Source organism: Tiliqua scincoides, chromosome 6, assembly GCF_035046505.1.
Source record: "Tiliqua scincoides isolate rTilSci1 chromosome 6, rTilSci1.hap2, whole genome shotgun sequence".
Taxonomy (NCBI): Eukaryota; Metazoa; Chordata; class Lepidosauria; order Squamata; family Scincidae; genus Tiliqua; species Tiliqua scincoides.
This window is the reverse complement of record NC_089826.1, coordinates 42,423,799-42,445,458: the sequence shown is the minus strand read 5'-3', so window position 1 is coordinate 42,445,458 and position 21,660 is coordinate 42,423,799. Positions and strand designations below refer to the sequence as shown.

Below are 21,660 nucleotides of genomic sequence, written 5' to 3'. Positions count from 1 at the left end.
CAGGCAGGCAAGAACGGGCTGGAAAGCAAGGAAGAGTCATCTCTTCACTGCAAGATTGCATCAGCAGTTTCCTCCTTAGAAGAAATTGTCTGGCAAAGCCATTCATCAGTTGCTGAAGGGCTGTCCAGTTGCCTGGCCAACTGCTCTTTCCTCATTGCAGCATCAGGGTAAACCATCAGCTCTGGGGTCCAATCAGCACATTCTGGATCTGCTACTGTAACCAGCCCCCTCTCAATCTCTTCTTTCCCTTGAGCTACACCCAGCCCCCATCCTTCCTGCTTTCCTAAGTGGAATGAGCCAGAAGACAATGTAGAAAGGATCAGGTCTTGAAAACACCACTTTGAAGTAGGAAAAAAGACACAAGAGGAGACAGGACAGTAGGGAATGGGGGAAACATGGAGAAAAATAAAATGGGTGTGGGGAGGAAGACATAAAATCCTCCTTAATGGAAGCAGCACCTCATGTCAGACACTAATTTAACAGTTATTTTAATGGTTGATACTAACAGTATGTCAATTTGATTGATGCACTGTCACTTTGATAGTTAAAGTTATTGGTAGAGCAGCAGAAATGATGTATTATTATCCTAATTCTTCATTTAAGGGCTTATTAAGGCATATGGGAATTTAAACTGAGCAATGAATTTGAATTGATTCCATGGTGTCTGAGTGTGGTCTAAGTGCATAAGAGGGGAGGCAGTGAAAACTGGTGTGTAGGAGACATGGTTTTTTGAAGGACTTTTGAAAGATAAGTGGGAACAAGATGACTTGATAGGTTCAGGAAACAGGAGAGTGCAATTACGTATTTTCCTTGATAATCAATGGTTCTGCTCTGCTTTGCCTGGAGTTACCAAGACCACTATGCTATTCAAAGATTCTGCCTCCCCCCCCTCCACTACCAAAAAGGTGGTTGAGAACATGGAAATTTCTACTTAGCATAAACTCCCATTTTCAAAGAAGGAAGGAGAAAATTCACTATCTTTTAGGATATCCCCTCCTATCTAGGCAGGGCCATGCAGACTGGAGTTCTCCAGTCTCTTCAATATCTTCACAGTGAACCAGGTAACAGAAGGACAAGAGATGTGTGTGTGTGGAGAAGGGGTGGTGCAGAGACATGCAAACTGGATTCCCCATCCTACGATATGCTCCTCTTATAGCACTCCCAAATGCTTCCAAACGTTACCAAGGATGGGGTGAAATACTCTGAATTTTTCATCGCATCCCTAATCCCCCAATGGAATAAAGCTGAAGTACAACAGCCAATCCCATTCAGAACACACCGCATGACCCATTCTCCATAGCTAAGTCCAGCATCACAACAATCCATTTCATCAGCCGGGGACTTAGGCCCAATCCTAAACACCATCAGCGTCAGTGCTGAGTGTCACAAACGTGCTCTAAGGCACATCTGCGGTCCCTGGAGAGGAGGGGTCGCCAATACTAGGCCAGCGCCAGTCAGTGCTGAGCGTTAGCACCGTGTGGTGGGCCAGCCAGCATCCCAGCAGCCCTGATCAGTAGTACATAGTTTCAGGGCAGGGGAAGGTAGGAAATGGGTGGAATGGGATGGGGTGGGGAAGGGCAGGGCAGGAACCGGGGCCGGGGGGGGGGGGTTTGGTTGAATCCTAAATTCTGCATCAGGCTGGAAAGCCCAATGTGGAGTCTCTCAAGCCTGGGCTGGCAAAATAGCTAGTGCAGACTTGAGAAGCCCCATTGCAAGACTTGGGGCTTTCCTTGGGGGAAGGGGACAAAAGTTGCCGGCAACTTTAGGATTGGGCTGCTGGACCTTCAGAATTCACACAAGACATTCCTGAAATTACAATATCATCCAGTGAATCGATAGCCAACTGAAAGATTGATAAAGCATCAAGATAGATAAAGTCAGACTGGAAGCCAGGAATAACTTATGACAGGACAAAGCTAGATGAGATAGTGACACAACACCACTGTTTTCACTGCCAGTTTTCACTGCCTCCCCCTCTTATGCACCTACAGCTCCCCGATAAAATCACTATGATAACTCATCCATAACCAACCACCACCCAGCCTGGACTATGACACTATTCCCTCACAGGCTTTATTTGGTAGGCCTGTTGTTTATACGAGGACCTACTTCTTCCTCCAGGCTGCCTAGAAGAGTCCAGGCTGTCCTCTGAAGTAAATCAATTTAAAACCCCAACATACTAGCCTCCTTCTATTCAGCATGATCTCTGAGTCCACTTTTTCACTTTCTTCGTCTTTCCTCCATAGAAACTAAGCACACCTAATATGGCTTATCTTGCTAAGGAAGACACCCCCACACATTCCATCTTCAGAGATAACTAGACATACCTCCTTCAATATCCTGGTCTTCTGCTACTCTTGGCTGTGAGGCTTTCTTACAAGGCAACACTGTCAGATGCCATAACTTGGATAGATTATTAAGTACCAACAAGAATAGGGGCAGAAGAATGGCTAGGAATAAGCAAGTGCCACCGAATATCATGTGCTAGTTGTGTACGTTCTTCTCCCCAGAGCAGCAAACAAAAGCATTCAGTGATGGTTATGCAGAGAGGGAACAAGGACTCTTAGGTTTCCTTCAGCACTGATTGAGGGATAGTTCTTTGCTGCATCTCTCACACAGAATGGAGTTTTTCTAAGCCAAGGAGCAGGTATTATCTTAGATAACTTAGAGTAGTATTTCTCAAACTGTGGATTGGGACCCACTAGGTGGGTCGCAAGCCAATTTCAGGTGGGTCCCCCATTCATTGCAATATTTTATTTTTAATATATTAGACTTGATATTTCCATAGTCTGTGACTGAATCTGGGGAAATGTGACCGCTCTTTTAACAAGCTACTATGTATATAGTACATAGTACTATAGGAGAGTACTAGGAGAGTACATAGGAGAGCCAGGGTGGTGTAGTGGTTTGGGAGGTGGACTTAGACCTGGATGATCCAGGTTCAATACCCCCCTCAGCCACAAAGCTTCCTGGGTGATCTTGGGCCAGTCACTTTCTCTCAGCCTCACCTACCTCACAGGGTTGTTGTGAGGACAAGAAAGAGGGGAGGAGCAGCTGTGTAAACTGCCCTGAGCTCTTTGGAGGAAGGGTGGTATAAAAATGTGAAAAATAAAATAAATATATGCTTTTAACTATGATAGTCTGCTTGATGATGCCACTTCCAGTCATGACATCACTTCTGGTGGGTCCTAACAGATTCTCATTCTAAAAAGTGGGTCCCGGTGCTAAAAATTTGATAGCCATTGACAGAGAGTTGCAATTAATTTGATTAACTGCTTGAAGATGTAGCCCTAGCATTTTCTTAGTTACTCTGAGAATAGGCTTCTCAAATCCAAGTAGAGGTATGAGAGCTGCCCCTCTCCCTTCTCTGTCATCCATGTCTCTCTCTGGAAAAGGAAGAAGCCTGGTTGCTCCCACACTGAAACAGCCAAAAAGCCTCTGGACATGTGGTTTGGGTAGCTTATGTAATTCAGTACCATATTTGTGATGGCCACCCAATTCGGAAGGCATGGCTAGAACTATTCAGACAAACACAAACTGCATGAATGACTGGCATGATGGTTTTAGATGTGACCTGGGTGATGTGGGGGTTAGAACAGGAGCCGCCATGCTGCTAAAACGTATCATATTAGCAAGACCTAAGAAAAGGAACCTTCCTGCATCACCGTTTCTCCTCCGAGGACAGATGACACAGGGCATTACATGCCTGAAGATGTTTTGTGGAATTCCTGCACTGTGCACCACGTGCTTCAACAGACTCCCTCACACACAGATTTGACTAGAAGTATTTTTCACAGACATGCTCAGAAACTCCACCCTTGCACTAAATTAAGCTTGCTTTTAAGAGAAGGCTTTGAAGAGACTAAACCCTTGGCTAATTCCTTTTATCACACTTGACTTAGACACATTCTGCCTGTAAGGTAACTTTTGACAGGAAGGACCTACACTAGGCATGTTTTCTTAATGGAAAATGCACAGGCCAGGTGTGTGGAAAGAAAGGGGAGAAGATGACAATGAGGAAAAATGGTGTGGGGAGAGATCCAATTTTTTTTCATCTCCTGCAACAAGAATACTAAAATCTGAGGCAGCCTTGTTCAATGCATGAAATGTGTCTCTGCAGGTTCTCTAGTGACAGCTTTGACACATATTTTCTGTTTTCCTTGCTCTGCGCCCTTTTTTTCTCTGCTCATGTAGAAAAACAGCTCTTTTCTGGGTCCTTTATCCACCTAGGCTTCTTTCAAAAATGAAAATACATTGCCAAGGCTTGATATGATGAAAAGATGAAGTTAATGAGACACTCCAACTATATATGCAACTGTTACCCTGCACATGCCCTATCTCGTCTGATCTCGGAAGCTAAGCAGGGTCAGGCCTGGGTAGTTCTTGGATGGGAGACCGCCTGGGAACATCAGGTGCTGTAGGCTTATATCAGGGGTGCCCAAACCCTGGCCCATGGGCCACTTGCAGCCTACTGCGGGTCCCCATCCAGCCCTCGGGGGTGCCCCCATCTCCAATGGACACTCAGCCCTCACCCCAGCCTGCGCTGGCCCACCGTGGGAGCTCTGCGCCTTGCTTTTCCTCACTGCCGCTGAGGTCAGTGGCAGCGAAGGAAAGACAAGCCTTTTATAGTGGGAAGGTAACATGAGACTTGCAGGTCTCGCGTTACTTCCCACTATAAAAGACCCTGCGTGCTTGCCGGCTGGTCTCTTCCTGTCTTGCCCATGGGCTGGGCTGGGCTCCGCTCAGCTCCCCTCCTGCCACCTGAGCCAGGGGAGTGCAGGAGAGAGAAAGATCCCCTGCGGGAGGTCTCTCCCTGCCTTGCCCTTCCCATGGGCTGGACTGGGTTCCACTTGGCTGGGCTCGGCTCCCCTCCCCTCCCGCAACCTGAGACAAGGGAGTGCGGGAGAGCGAGAGAGATTGCCAGCCCAGAGCACATGTTAGGGTGAATGGGATCATAAACTGTCATGAAGATCTCCTCTCATTAGGGTGAATGGGATCATAAACTGGATTGAATTCATTTATTCATTTTCCCTCTCTAATATATTCATTTATGTAAATTTATTCAAATTTGAAATGTAAATTAATTCTCTTTTTTTTTCTGGTCCCTGACACAGTGTCAGAGAGATGTTGTGGCCCTCCTGCCAAAAACTTTGAACACCCCTGGCTTATACCATAGTCTTTTGAGACTGAAGGTTGCCAACCAATGCAGTAAGGACAGTAGGGTGCACTATGGGAGAAAAGGGCCGCATTTAGGACTTTTTAAATGTAGTTTTTTAAACTTGTTTTTTAATAATGATAATGATAATAATGTAATTCCTAGAGATGCCAGAGTTGATGAAAAAGATAGAAAAAATGATAAAATATCAAAATCACATAACTATGGATAAAACATACCAAAGTGTCATTGCGGCACTTGTCACAATCTCAAAAAGTTTTGCAAATTTTAAACAGCTGCAGCTTACTGAATAACAGCATTAGAACGGCAAAAAATGGCGCTTTTACGAACCTCATATATTCTGCGCTCATACCTAGTTGATACTTGGGTCTCAGGCAATTGCTCAACACCAGTTAACTGTGTTTCATATAGTTTGGAATAATAATAAGTACAGTGCTATCAACATGCATGGTAATTTATGGGAGAGGTCTTCTCTCACAATTCTCAACAGGTCTGAGGGGCTCACAATTTTCAACAGCATAGTTTTATTGGTTACCATGAACCTCAACTGAAAATGTAGGAAGACGACTGTTTCTTTTCAAAATATGGATGCGGAAATTCAAACCTGTAATTTTAAACATTACAAGATGTTTACTACAAGATGTTTACTACATCTTGTAATCAAGATGTAAATAATTTACCATTACCAGATGTAATAAATTACCATTACAAATGGTAATGACCACTAGTGTGGTGGCCTTTAAAAGAGGACTGGATAAATTCAGGAAGGACAGCCTATCAATACTGCTTGATAAATAAATGACAGCTATGTGCTGTCTCCAGGTCAACAGCAAATCCCTCTGAATACAGCTGCAGGGAATCAAAGGCAGGTGAGAGGCATGTTTTCCTCTCCTGTTTTGGGCTTCCCAGAGGCAGCTGCAGAGCTACTGTGGGAAACAGGAGGCTGGACTAGATGAGCCTTTGGGCTGATGCAGCCAGGCTTTTCTTATGTTCTGACTTGGGTGTCAAACATAAGGCCCGCAGAAGCTCTTTATCCAGCCTGCCTAGGGGATAACTGGGCTTGTGATAATTGAATTGCAAAGTGACAGCTGGCAGACATTGTCAATCATGCAAAATGTCAATCATCACAACAAAAGTTTCCTTGCCCAAAAGTAGTAGCTATGGTGAGGAAATTTGCAGGATGATGACTCCATGTCACATGTTTTCTTTTATTCACAATTGCCAAGGGAAAGAGGAGAAGGAAGAGATTGTGGTGCTACTGTTTTCAACATAAATCATGCATACCCTACAATGTTCTGGCCTGAGTCTAAGGAAATTCATAACCCAGTTTAGGAGGGGATGAACACATGTAAGCAACAGCCACTTTACAAGTGCATTAGCATTTTTTAAGTTGCCCACCACTTCAGGAAAGATGGAGATAAAGCCTCAAGCTTCTTAGCCTTATTGAATTTCTAAGGACTTGAAGGGCAGGTATAGAGTGAATTCCTCTCTCTCTGGAGTAGAGGGCAAGTGTGTAGAAGCTATTTCTGGGAGAGTTTTCAACAAAGACATCAGGGTCTTAACTGATCAGTGAGGATTCTGCCCTCTATTAAAGCAGCATTCTCTTGTACAGCCAGCAGCTGCACTGTAAGTAGTAGTTTTTTGGCATTTGCTGAAGGGCAGAATTAAATGGGCACTGGCCCATTCACCGCTACTTATGGCTATTGTAGACTGCAAGTCCTCTGGAGTGCAATTCCTTTTACCTTAGGACTCCTGAGGCTCAGCTGTTCACAATGAAGCTGCAGTGAACACCTGACATACATTTCTGTTGCAGGCAATACTGTGCTATTCTTGACTCATTACCAGTTTCTCCACTATCAACAGCAGCTTCGCTTTCTGCCGCATTGTACCTTAACCTCAGGGCTGGACCTCTGGCAGCTCTTTATTACACCACACTTTACTTCTCTTGGCATCTCCTCTGTTTACCCCTCTGTCCACTCCTCTCTGCTATGTGGCTTCGTTATTGCCTTTTAGATTCCTCTTCTGGTCTTCTGATATCTTCCTGAATAATAATCTCCACTCTTACTATTGTGCCTCTAACCAATCTCATTCCCAAGCCTTGTGTGCTTTTTCCCATCTTCTGTTTTTCTTCCAATGCTTACAGCAGTCTTTCTATTTCATTTGATAAGAGAAAGATGATATAGCACAGTAACAAAGAGACTGAGCTGAAAAGCAGGAATTCCCTGGTTCGATGCTCCCCTCTTCACTGAACTCAGCATGCAAAATTAGGCAAGCCATTCCCTATGAGCATCAGCACCATGCTTGCAATATGGGGATACTGATACCAACCTACTTTACAAGACTGTTGCATGGATTACAACAATACACGTGAGATACTTTGAACACTCACAAACACTATTCAAATGGCAAGTATTATTTTCAGAGAGGTAGTCATGTTCGTCCATTGCAGCAAACACAGGAAACAGTTTTGTGGCACCCTGAAGACTAAAGGCGCTATCCGACTCTTTATTAGCTTCCAATTTCTCAGGAACAACAGCTCCTCTAACTTTTGACAATCTCCCAATACCTCAAGCATCCCCATTTTAATTACAACATGTGCACATCATGGCACCTGTGTAATTTACATATGTTTATGCATATATTTTTGTCTTTCCCATTGCTCCCTTAACTTTGTCTACTTGCATCCTTCAGACTGTGAGCCTCTGGGACATCTGTCATCTTTTATATTTTTAACTTATGGCTCAAGCCTCTGCTTGAAAGAAGAATACATAATACTGTCTAGACCAGCTATCACTTGCAGGATCTCTCTCACCCCCCTTCCCAATTTCAGCAGTCACTCAACTGGATAGCAACCTGGTTTTCAAAATCTTGGCTGCATTCGGGGTTCGGTTCCTGCACTAATCAAAGACATACCATAAGAACATAAGAACATAAGAACAGCCCCACTGGATCAGGCCATAGGCCCATCTAGTCCAGCTTCCTGTATCTCACAGCGGCCCACCAAATGCCCCAGGGAGCACACCAGATAACAAGAGACCTCATCCTGGTGCCCTCCCCTACATCTGGCATTCTGACTTAACCCATTTCTAAAATCAGGAGGTTGCGCATACACATCATGGCTTGTACCCCATAATGGATTTTTCCTCCAGAAACTCGTCCAATCCCCTTTTAAAGGCATCTAGGCTAGACGCCAGCACCACATCCTGTGGCAAGGAGTTCCACAGACCGACCACGCGCTGAGTAAAGAAATATTTTCTTTTGTCTGTCCTAACCCGCCCAACACTCAATTTTAGTGGATGTCCCCTGGTTCTGGTATTATGTGAGAGTGTAAAGAGCATCTCCCTATCCACTCTGTCCATCCCCTGCATAATTTTGTATGTCTCAATCATGTCCCCCCTCAAGCGTCTCTTTTCTAGGCTGAAGAGGCCCAAACGCCGTAGCCTTTCCTCATAAGGAAGGTGCCCCAGCCCCGTAATCATCTTAGTCGCTCTCTTTTGCACCTTTTCCATTTCCACTATGTCTTTCTTGAGATGCGGCGACCAGAACTGGACACAATACTCCAGGTGTGGCCTTACCATAGATTTGTACAACGGCATTATAATACTAACCGTTTTGTTCTCAATACCCTTCCTAATGATCCCAAGCATAGAATTGGCCTTCTTCACTGCCGCCGCACATTGGGTCGACACTTTCATCGACCTGTCCACCACCACCCCAAGATCTCTCTCCTGATCTGTCACAGACAGCTCAGAACCCATCAGCCTATATCTAAAGTTTTGATTTTTTGCCCCAATGTGCATGACTTTACACTTACTGACATTGAAGCGCATCTGCCATTTTGCTGCCCATTCTGCCAGTCTGGAGAGATCCTTCTGGAGCTCCTCACAATCACTTCTGGTCTTTACCACTCGGAAAAGTTTGGTGTCGTCTGCAAACTTTGCCACTTCACTGCTCAACCCTGTCTCCAGGTCATTTATGAAGAGGTTGAAAAGCACCGGTCCCAGGACAGATCCTTGGGGCACACCGCTTTTCACCTCTCTCCATTGTGAAAATTGCCCATTGACACCCACTCTCTGCTTCCTGGCCTCCAACCAGTTCTCAATCCACGAGAGGACCTGTCCTCTAATTCCCTGACTGTGGAGTTTTTTCAGTAGCCTTTGGTGAGGGACCGTGTCAAATGCCTTCTGAAAGTCCAGATATATAATGTCCACGGGTTCTCCCGCATCCACATGCCTGTTGACCTTTTCAAAGAATTCTATAAGGTTCGTGAGGCAAGACTTACCCTTACAGAAGCCATGCTGACTCTCCCTCAGCAAGGCCTGTTCGTCTATGTGTTTTGAGATCCTATCTTTGATGAAGCATTCCACCATCTTACCCGGTATGGATGTTAGGCTGACCGGCCTATAGTTTCCCGGGTCCCCCCTCTTTCCCTTTTTAAAAATAGGCGTGACATTTGCTATCCTCCAATCTACTGGCACCGTGGCCGTTTTGAGGGACAAGTTGCATACCTTAGTCAAGAGATCTGCAACTTCATTCTTCAATTCCTTAATAACCCTTGGGTGTATGCCATCAGGGCCCGGTGACTTATTGATCTTTAATTTATCAATGAGGTCTGAAACATCTTCTCTTTTAACCTCTATCTGACTTAACTCCTCGGTCAGGAGGGGCCGTTCGGGCAGCGGTATCTGCCCGAGGTCTTCTGCCGTGAAGACAGATGCAAAGAACTCATTTAATTTCTCTGCCATCTCTAAGTCTCCTTTTATCTCCCCTTTCCCTCCCTCACCATCCAGAGGGCCAACCGCTTCTCTGGTGGGTTTCCTGCTTCTAACATATTTGAAGAAGCTTTTATTATTCCCCTTAATGTTGCTGGCCATGTGTTCCTCATAGTCTCGCTTGGCCTCCCCTATCACCTTCTTACATTTCTTTTGCCACAGTTTATGTTCCTTTTTATTCTCTTCATTAGGGCAAGACTTCCATTTACGGAAGGAAGCTTCCTTGCCCTTCACAGCCTCTCTAACTTGGCTGGTTAGCCATGCGGGCACTCTCCTGGATTTAGTGGAACCCTTCTTTCTTTGCGGTATACACCTCTGCTGGGCCTCTATTACTGTTGTTTTAAGCAGCCTCCATGCACTCTGGAGAGACTGGACTCTTTTTACCCTCCCTTTCAACCTCCTTCTAACCAGCCTCCTCATTTGAGGGAAGTCCGCCCGTCGGAAGTCAAGGGTTTTTGTTAGAGATTTGCCTGGTATTTTTCCCCCAACGTGCACGTCAAAACGGATTGCAGCATGATCACTGTTCCCCAATGGCTCAGTAACGTTTACATCTCTAACCAGGTCCTGCGTACCGCACAAAATTAAATCCAGAGTCACCTGTCCTCTGGTGGGCTCCGTGACTAGCTGATCTAAGCCACAGTCATTTAGCACGTCAAGAAATCCGGTTTCCTTATCGTGACCAGAACACAAATTGACCCAGTCAATATGAGGATAATTGAAGTCCCCCATGATTACAACCCTGTCCTTCCTTGTCACCTCCCTGATCTGTTTCCTCATTTCAAGGTCCCCATCAGATTTCTGGTCTGGAGGACGATAGCACGCCCCCAGTATTACATCGCTGCACAAGCTTGGTAATTTAACCCACAGAGATTCTACGGTGGAGTCGGACCCACCTTCAATCTCTACTTTGCTGGATTCTATCCCTTCCTTAACATAGAGGGCCACCCCACCTCCAACACGCCCCTGCCTGTCCCTCCTGTAGAGTTTATAGCCCGGGATTGCGGTATCCCACTGATTCTCCGCATTCCACCAGGTTTCCGTTACGCCCACTATGTCAATATTTTCCCTTGTCACCAGACATTCCAGTTCTCCCACCTTTGCTCGTAGACTTCGGGCATTCGCATAAAAGCATTTATACACGGAATGCCCCAGGATGGGCTGCTTATTCGCTCCTTTGTCCCCGCATCCTCTCATTGTGCCAAACCGTCTATCACATCCCATCACCCTACCTTTCCCAATTTCTTCTCCTACTCTGCCTTTGTCTTGTTGTTCTCTAACCTCCCCATCCTCATCCCATAGGGATGAGGAGTCCCGAACCGGATGCCCCTCGGCTCCTGTCGGCCTTCCCCCAGGGATCAGTTTAAAAGCTGCTCTGCCACCTTTTTAATGTTATGCGCCAGCAGTCTGGTTCCATTCTGGTTCAAATGGAGCCCGTCCCTCTTGTACAGGCCCCGCTTGTCCCAAAACGTTCCCCAGTGCCTAACAAATCTAAACCCCTCCTCCCTACACCACCGTCTCATCCACGCATTGAGACCCCTGATCTCCGCCTGCCTAGCTGGCCCTGCGCGTGGAACAGGTAGCACTTCAGAGAACGCTACCTTTGAGGTCCTGGCTTTCAGCTTCCTGCCTAAAAGCCTAAATTTGGCCTCCAGGACCTCCCAGCTACACTTGCCCACATCGTTGGTGCCGACATGCACCACAGCCGCTACCTCTCCCCCAGCACTGTCTACCAGCCTGTCTAGACGAGAAGTGATGTCCGCAACCTTCGCACCAGGCAGGCAAGTCACCATGCGGTCCTCACATCCATCGCAAACCCCCCTCTCTATGTTTCTAATAATCGAATCCCCCACTACAAGAAGCCCCCGACCCCCCTCCCGCCGAGGAGTATCCCGAGTGCGCTCGGATACGGGCCCATCCCCTGGAGAAAGGGCCCCCCCTAGGGGATTGTTTCCCTCCTCTCCAGGATGACGTCCTCCAGTCCCGAGACTTCCCACCCGGGCAGCCGAGGAGCTGCACGCCTGAGGTTGGGACGAAGCCTGATCGTCCCCAGAAGTCTCCCCACGGTCCTCCTCTGGCTGCCTGCGCTTCTCCAGGTTGGCCACCAAGGCTTCAAGGGAGCGGACGCGTTCCCTGAGAGCCTGGAGCTCCTTGCATCGAGGACACACCCATGACTTATGCCCCAGAGGCATATAATCATACATGTGGCACTCGATGCAGAACACTGGATAGCCCCCACCCTGCTGCTGGCTGTCTGACTGCATAGCTTTTTTTTTGTTGTTGTTGTTTTATTTAGGGGTCCTTTTAAAAACCGTACACTGGATAGCAGCCCTTTTCTCTAGGGAAAAGGAAGGGCAGTGTATGGGGCCCTGGCCTCCTCGCCCTGCTGCTGAACTCGCCCAGATGCTAAACTCTTGTGCCTTACCTGGCACTTAATTCCCGAGGCACTTGGTTCCCAGAGGCCACACGCGTCTGCAGAGAGCCTCACGCGATGGCCCGCCTAGCTTTATACTCCTGGCTGGCTCCTCCCCCCTCCTTCCTTCCTGATTGAAAGGGGGCTGGCCTTCCCAGGTGAGTTTACAAAAGCTCAGGAAGGCAAATGGCTGCTGATGGGCGTGACCTACTCTGCAGGCTCCTGAATGGACTGCTTGGATTAGCCTAATGGGGCTCTTAATGGGTTGGGAACTGGCCCTTCCTAGGTCCTTTCCCTCCTAGTTCTGTTCTCTTAGGCTGGACTGTTTTTGTAACCTCAAGCTAGTTTTTATTTGGGTTTGTTTAATTATTTATTGCTCTCTAGATCCTGTGTCCCAATTTACTGACCTGTTTAGGTTATGTTCTAACTTAGATTAGGTTTAACCTGGGTTAAGTATAGGTTTAATTTAAACAAGTAGAAAACCTGCTTTCCACTTTATCCTCCTCCCTTCCTTCGATTAAGTGCTACCTTAGGTGCAGCTAACTTTCAACTTTGATTTAAATGCCTGACCCTTGGGCTCTTACTCACGAGTAGGACCCTGCTCTTACTCACGAGTAGGACTCTGCTCCTGCTCAGAGTAAATCCTTTCATGCAACTCAGACATGCCAGGCAATGAAGTTCTATCATTAAAGGACAAAAGGGCTTGGGTGCTGTAATGATGCAGGCCTACATTTGAAATATACAAAGTTTTTATATAAGCGCCATTCTTGTTATTTTTTTATTATTTCTAATTCCACCTTATTTAACAGAATTTTGCCTTCCAACCTTAATTTTTAACAGAGGGATCTCTCTCACCTTTATTGTAATACTCTCCTTATTACCCATGCATTTCATATATATATATTTTTCCACAGTTCCAAAAAGGGTGCTTTATATATCTCTTGTCTCCCATTAACAGCCATGTAAAGTTATCAGACACTTAACAGGCTACTGTGCTGGTGGGTTTAACTGTTAATTTATTACATTTAATACATTACAACATTTTACTAATAAAATTTTAAAAGTATATTTTTGGGGGGATTTGTTCTATGACACAGTTATGATATCTTCATGTGCCAAAGACAATGATTATATATCACCGTATGCTACTCATGAAGCAGGAGTTGAAACATTTAAGTTAAAATCGTTGTTCTGTAACAGCTTATTTTTTTATTACACACTTTCTCTCAAAGACACCTGGCTTATTTTTGACCTCATAGTAGTTATAGCTGTAATACTTACCATCTTCAAAAACTGCCCCGATTTCAAAAGATAACTCAGAGCTATGCTCTGCCTCACATGGATACACAGCTCTTGCTTTTCTGCTGACAACACTGCAAAATGATCAAAGTCAAAGATCTTTGTTAGTAGGTAACAAAATGACCTATCCACCCAAAGAGCTTGCAGTATCAGTTTACAATTCTTAAATTTAAAGTACCAAAAAATATATCCGGTCCATACCATCCACACATTAATGTAAAAAATTATAGTTTCATTTACAACAATGCTGTCACCTACAAAGACAGCAAAATTTCATAAGAACACTAAAGAGAAATTTATCTTCTTCAAGTGTTCTTTTCAAGCCACTATCTGCTCAACAGTTTAACAACTGCCAAATACACAAGCAGTGGTGGAGAGATAAACTTTTAAAGTGCAGGAGCTCATTATGACATGGCCCCCCAGATCCATAATTTTTTTTTTTTAATCATCTTCATGTACTCTCTTTGGAACTGCATTTAAAGATCTATCGCATTTCATCCCAACCTCTTGGAATGAGCTGTAATAGTTTAAGGACAAAATGTACAAAAAATGAGAAATTGAATTTTAAAAATCCCAAATAAATGTGCATATTAGAATGCTAGTTTTTCCGTGTTTACTCAGAAGCATGTACTACTGTGTCCAATAGGACTTACACCCACATAAGTCTGCAAAGGATTGAGCTACACTGCCAGGTAGTTCTTGGGAAAGATAATGGTCTAGCCCACTGTGGTTCAACACACTGCCCACCAGGCCAGTTCTAGCAGCCGTTGTAGGCATGCAGCTCCCCCTCCGTTCCCACCCTGCAGGAGCAGATGAGTGAAGGAGCTTTGAGCTCACTGGCTGGAGTAGGGCGATGCTGGAGAAGGGAGCTCTCATGAGGCTGTGCTTCCTTCCCCAGCATCACCCCACCCCGCTCCAGGTGACAAGTGCAAAGCACTCCAGAGCACCTTTGTGCTTGCCAGCTTGAGCAGGGTGGGCATGCTCGCAGCTTTCTGGTCCTTCTGTTGCACCGTTTCAGTTTCTCCTTTGGAGAAGGAGAAGCCGGAATGGTGCAGCAGGGCAACAGAAAAGCCCTGCTGCACCCTCCTCTGTTTTTAGCCTGCCACATTCTGAACCTGTAGAAGTCATTTGGAAGTAATTGGCGGTGACGTCATCACATCACTGCCAATTACTTCAGGATGGCCCAGGTCAGCCTGGCTGTGTGACTCAAGGGTCATGCCCAAAGCGGTCATGCTAAAGCAGAAGTGAAGCATGATCATTCTGCATTTACTTTCACTGCTGCGGGGAGCCCTGCTGCAGGTCACGCTGGGCTCCCCGCAGCCTGGAAAGGCTACAGGAGGCTCGAGTAAGTGCACCCAAGCCCCTGCAGCCCCCCTGGGCGTCGCGATCCTGGGGATCACGCCGCTGCCTCCTCCCTGCCTCCAGGCTGCCCCCACCCCTTAAGGGGGCAGAGGCCAGGGCTCATAGGCGGGGGCATCGCGACACCCCAGTTTGAAAAGCCCCAGGGCAGAGACACTAGTGAAAACTACAGTGCCAGTCTGCTGCTAACATCTGCCATAACATCTGCTGAACTCCAAGACATGCACAACGCTCTCTCTTCGTGGAATGTGAGTAGGGTTTCCCTACTATAAAGTGACACAATAGGTTACACACGGATTCTGGCTGAAGTGGGTGGAGATAACACCTCCTATCTTTATGCAATTTTATCTGCCTTGATTCGCCTATCTCAAAGCCGATTGCAAGGGAATGGCAACAGGATATAGATATTTTGTATGCATCCTGGATAAGACCCTCAAGTTAGAGATCTGTCCTCTCATTTTGTATGAAGCAGCATGTGTACTGATGGTGCTATATAAATGTCTAAAAATAATAATAATTGCATCATAAGTGGCAAGACTATTTTTCTACTACTTTGAGTGTTAACATATAGCAACTTGCAAAAAGATGCTTCTGTGAACACTGACCAACTTCTGTATAATCTTATTTACAAAACACTAAGGGTACAATCCTATGCACACTGACTTGAGAGGAAGTTCCACTGAACTCTAGTACTTACTTCTGTGCAAATGTGCACAGGATTGTAGTATACTTTCTGGTTTTCTTATAAGAAAAAAAGATGAAAAGAAAAACTAACTAAAGAGCACAGAATTACCTTCCAGCTGGTCTGTCAGTCACTTTAGCAGGGGAGGAGGAGGACGACGGGAATGAGAAGGACGATGGTGTTGGTGTTACCGAAGTAGGCACTGCACCTGACTGCACATTCATCCAGGAAACCATTGATGAATGAAGCTGGCTGGAGCTGGAGGAAGACAGTTGCAGGGAAGAATTAATAACCAGTGTCTCAGGCCAGAACCACTAAACATGGACCTTTGTGTCTAGTCAGGATGATTCTGAGATCAGGCAAGTCAGTTATTTGCTACCAACCATAATGCATGTTTTTGCCAGTATAATGTGCCTTTTAAATACACTACCAACCCACTACAAAAAGATTGTACTCATAGCAACCCTCCTAATAAAGAACATTCTTGCTTTGTATAATGTAGGTAAATATCATTTTATCCTTTACTGAGCTAGCTTTATTGCTGAGCATGAACCATAGCGTGCTGTTAGAGCAAAATAAGGAGGCCAAGTTAAATGCTAACGTTTATGTAGAACAGGGTTCATTGGCAGCTAGCGTGTTCTAATGAAAGCCTGGGAACATCAAACAATTGCTAATAGCTTGTCTGACAAGGAGCTACAGACTGCTATATTGTCAGGAACACTGGTTAGCATCCCCCACAAAAGATCTGGATAGCACACCTCTCCTTCAAGGGATTTGGACTATTTAGAGGTTCCCTTTTCACCGTGAAAAAACTGCAATGCAGTTTTGTGATGGGAAAATAGGTGAGACTGAAATTGTAAGTGCAATAAGGTGTGTTCAATGTTCTGCTTGACAGTCCCTAGCCTGAAACAGGGATAGAGGGTGGTTTGTGTCTTATATTGTTTTACCAAGTCAAATTATTCATTTATAGAGAGTCAGAGCCACTTTAGAATCAAGGCTCAGGATAGGCAGTACTGGTGCCAGGTTGCTGCAGGTCCTAGGACAATGCCTTGCAATGGGCCTCCATGTCCATGACACACTGGCTGATATCACTGCCACCAGGCCAAGTTTAGGGGTATGGTTCCTTTGATGGTGCTCAGTCAGTATCCAACCTGATTGACCCTTAATGCTGCCACACACACCCCTTCCCCCAAGAATGGATAACAAAAGCAGCCTCAAAACAGAACAACGTTTCATATAATTAAAACTGAATTAGAGCTCTGCTATACTGAGCTGACTTCACACAGATCCTTGAAGGAAAAAAGAGCCATAATTGCCATTTCCATTTTAGATTATAGAATTGATAACCCTGCACATCACAATGCAGGAATTACTGTATATACTTTCAACGTATCATAATCAATAACATAATTCAGTAAATCGACTGGCACTCAACTTATCTGCTGGTATGACACAGAAGTCAATGCTACCTAGTAACAGATCTCTTCAACAAGCAAAATAAATCCAGAGAAGGGCAGCCACTTCTGAGCTCCATGTGGCTTCTTCTCTTTATGAGAAGTCAGTCCTATTGTACATCACTGCTGTACTCCTGTCAGATATAGACTGTGAATGAATATATATATATATATATATATATATATATATATATATATATATATATATATGAAGAGTTCACAGTAAAAGAGAGAGTCCTATTTCTGAAAGGAATGTTGTGAAATCCTCATGGATAAAAGTAAGAGGACTCTACCCACAAAAATCCATGTCAGCTAAAGACTATTTGTAGTTGTAGCTTTCCTAAAATCCACTTAATTCATATTTTCTTTTTAAAACAGAAGACTGAAATCCAGCAGATAGAGATTGTTAGATACAGTGAGTTTTCAATTGTGATAATAAATTGAAATTCTCTTGTGATAATAAACAAGAGACAATAACTCTTGTGATAATAAAACCAAATTCTGAAAAGCAATGCCAATTCATTTACCCAGATCACATGCAGTTAAGCACCTGAAAAATGCTGAAACAGAAATTTGGGTAGCGTTTACACAATTTTAGTGATCATGAGTGAATCTGGAAGAGGGCTGAATCGGAGATATTGTGTGCAGAAGGAAAGAAAACCTCTGTCAATCTTTGCTTGACAAAAATTTTATTGACTGGTATAGTGCAGTTCTGGGGCAGTGAGAGGCTTAGAAACATGACAGAAAATACATTAGAGATCTTTTTTGATATTCAGGAACCAACTCCTGAAAACATAATTTTATTGGATGTTTATCCAACTGGTTCCTAGGTTACTTGACTAAACAAAATCCTTTTATCTCAAGGATCAGTGAGCAAAGAAAGAAAAAGGGAAAGGCTGTGGAAAGAATCTCCACCAACTCTTTAGAAAATTAGTCGTGTCATACAGATCTACTGTAGCTCTCTGTCACAGTCAAAATGCAACAGGCACAGAACTTCTTGCAAGTTTAACATGCTGTTATTACAATCTCAGATAATGTATGTTAGATTTAATATCCCATTCAACACAGTACTCAGGGCACCACTCTGTGCATATTCAGTCTTTTTTGCTGTATGCAAACCTGTGCTATTGGATGGGGAAAGTATGGGAGGGTGAGTGTTGCCTTATCCCAAGTTAGAAAGATGGCAGCACAGAGGAGCTTTCTCTGTAGTGGCATCACAACTATGGAATTCTCTATCAGGTGAACTAAGAAATAACCCTTCCCTTGTGGTCTTTTTGTTCCATCTTGCGTTTGGTTGATGTGCCATCATCTGCCCCCTGTGCCTTTGTAGCAGTGCTTTGGTTATAAATAGTTGTCCTCCACCAACGGGTTGCATATTTCTTATTATGTTTTCATATACACACACACACAAAATAAAGTGCCCCTAGTTTTCTGGTTAGAATTCTGTAGCTGAGGCTACAGTTTCAGTTTCAGTACCTTTATTGGCATACAGTTACAATACATACACACTTACATATACACAAAAAAACAAACAAACTTAAAAGAGCTGACTAGAGAACCATAACATACCAAACTAAAATTGACAGTTATAAACCACAGACTTCAAGAAGTAGGGAAACGCTTCAAGTTGGATGCCACTATTTGTAAAATAAATGTAGCTATCTGGAAAATGATGTTAGGGTCAGTGGAGGCAATAGAAATTGCAATATAACAGAGACCTCAAAAAAGGAGTTAAGATAAGATTGGAGAACTAAGCATTTCCTCCTAGCCACACTATGAAGCGGGCAATGAAAAAGGAGGTGATCTAACGTTTCTGCAACTCGCTGGGGGCAAGGACAAATTCTTTCCTGGAGAGGAATACCTTGAAATCTACCCCAAAGAACAGCGGATGGAATAGAATTGCAACGGGCCATAGAAAAGGCACTTCTAATTTTTGGGCATTCCAAAATGTAAAAAGAATTGGGAATTTCCCCCACTTTGACCGGTAGGTGATGATATACTGGTGAACAAGTTTTATTAACAGCAAGTAGGATATTAGAAGTATAAGTATCCAAAAGTCTCCCTTTGATGAGCCTAAATGCCTCATCTTGGGACATATGGCCAAGGAGGTCAGGCTCAACTCCCAATTGCTTTATTTTTGTGCTCCAAAGTTTATCTTAGAAATATGGGTCATCAAGGAGGTGATATAGGAGAGTGTTAGGATCAGTATTATAGAAAATTTTAGCCAAAATTTGGTCGCTCTAATCCACGCCTGTGGCTACAGAAGAACAAGTTCTTTACTTTGAAGGAATAAAGACTGCTTGGGAGTTAGGTTGGAGAAGACTGTCATCACATGTAAAGCACTACATTCATATAGGGACAGAACCTGCCTATGCTGCAACAGCAGCTTCTTTAAGCATACATAGCAAAACTCTCAATGAATCAGCTGACACATTAGTTCAATCATCTATCATGGTGATAAATCTGTAGTGTAATTCTAGGGCCTTTGTGCAGGTGGAAAGCATTTGAAAATGATAATTTAGCTGTAAGAAAGTACAGTACAAATGATTTAAAGCAGTAGTTACTGAGAATCAAAGGGATTGTGTTTTGAGAACAGGGAGACAGGACTTCAGGAACTAAAGTTTGTAAGAAGAACACCGCCTTTGGCATACTTCAAGAGAACTCTACAAGGCTTTAAATTCACCTGTCCCCTATAGCAATCAGGACTGACCAACAAAATGATTATCTAAAAAAATTAAAAGAACAACGAAGTCATCAACTAATAGCAGAAAAACCAGCTGCTATAAATTCAGCAGATCAAACACAAAGAGCAGGAACACCCAAGACATCAGAACAGGCCATTGGCATTATGGAAAGAGTTATCTTAAATAATCCCTGGAAGGAGGTTACTGAGGGGACCAGGTTAGCCAGCATCTCAAACTTATTTGTTCACAGGATCACCTGCTCTCTCCACTATTCTCTTTCCTTTCTCCCAAACAATCATGCACATTTCAAACACAAAGACCAAACATACATATCATCAGAGTCAGATAGAAGAATTCTGGGCCATTCTACTTCAGACTGCAGGTGCAGGCTCATTTAAAAATGCTTCCCCATGCAAATAAACCTCACTGACTGTAATAAATGAGTACATTGGAGGAAAGATTTAGTGCAGATCTCTGCCTGATTTAGTACTTTATTCCATGCAGTCTCTGTGTTGTTTTTTTTATTGAGTAGAGGTGTTTGTTTTTGTTGATAATGACATAAAAACACAAAACACCACATTTTGGTGTTAAAGCTATTTTCCGCAAATTAACATAGATTACTTTTCTAGTTAGAAATAATACTGTGGCTGCTTCTGCTGACACTATATCACCTGCCCAGTACATTTTTAAAGTGCTTAAAATTAATGATAGGCTATTGTGGGCAACAGGTTGCTACCTTCCAAAGGGGACCATCCCAAAGGTGAGGATACCACCTCAATTTTTGGCAAAAGGTTTTGAGAGACAGTTCATTTTTTGGAGCCCAGTAAGGAGAAGAGAAAAGAGTACGGGCTGCTCCTGGTAAGAGTGATTCATCCCTGGTAGGGAGCAATGATTCTGATTGAGAGAAAGGTCATTCCCCATGAGAAGTGTATTATGCTTGGTAAGGCGTTTGACATGCTAAGGTTGTACTTATTATGTATTGCTATTTTACTATGGGTATAATTGTTGTAAGCCAGCTTGACCACAGTCTTCTGTCAAAAGAGATATCAAACAATCTCTCTAGTTTCTCCAGTACTGAACTGTATCATGTATGTAGTGACTCTTCAGCCAAGATCAGTACATGCTGGACCTAGCCACCAGGAAGTCAACCACCCCCTAACCCCATAATTCAGATCTTCCCCTCATATGACTTGAGTGCCACACAATTTAAGTAGCCCACCTATTCCTTTCTGCATAATCCTGTCTTGAAGTGCCGTCTCTTTTCCCCCCCATCATAGATGGTAATTTGAACTGTGTATCACCACAGAGATCATGTTCTTCTATCACTAGTTTGATTTCCTTCAAACTGTATTTGTGTTCTGGTTTTTATATTTCAAGACTTGAATGATACGTAAAAGCTCGTAAAAGCTTTGGAATCTTACAAGGTTGAAAGCCCAGTAGAGAACATTGCACAAGGGTTTTCATTTTAACACCACATCATGACATATTTTCTTAATATCACTAGGAAGCTACATGTACACGGTCAAACACAAGGCTTTGTAGAAGAACTTATTGCCAACTGGGACTTCCAGTACTCCCTGGTGCATGGCACCAGCAGACTTGAATCAGAAACTTAAATCAAAAACTCCTTGTCCACTGAGACACCTTACAATGTAGGGAGACTGGCAGACCTGAGCTTTGTTGCACTCTTTGAGGGTGTTTGAGAAACTGCAGCCAGTCAACCCCAAATTTCCGAGGTGACCTGGAAAGTCAACAGGGTGCCTGTTACATAAGGGCTCTTATTTATATTCCTCCTTTCTCATATTCTTGAGTCTTGTAGACTCA

At 44.0% G+C, this 21,660-nt stretch overlaps 1 protein-coding gene across 2 annotated transcripts in view; it reads right to left on the bottom strand.

Moving 5' to 3' along the window:
• The window catches only part of ARHGAP10 (Rho GTPase activating protein 10), a 142,664-nt gene that overhangs the window by 6,153 nt on the left and 114,851 nt on the right, over positions 1–21,660 (bottom strand). For both annotated transcript variants that reach the window (XM_066632874.1, XM_066632875.1), the window contains 2 exons: positions 15,810–15,956; positions 13,640–13,731 (listed from right to left, as the gene is read on the bottom strand). In XM_066632874.1, coding sequence (XP_066488971.1) covers positions 13,640–13,731; positions 15,810–15,956 — 239 coding nt within the window. The remainder of the gene's footprint in view (positions 1–13,639; positions 13,732–15,809; positions 15,957–21,660) is intronic.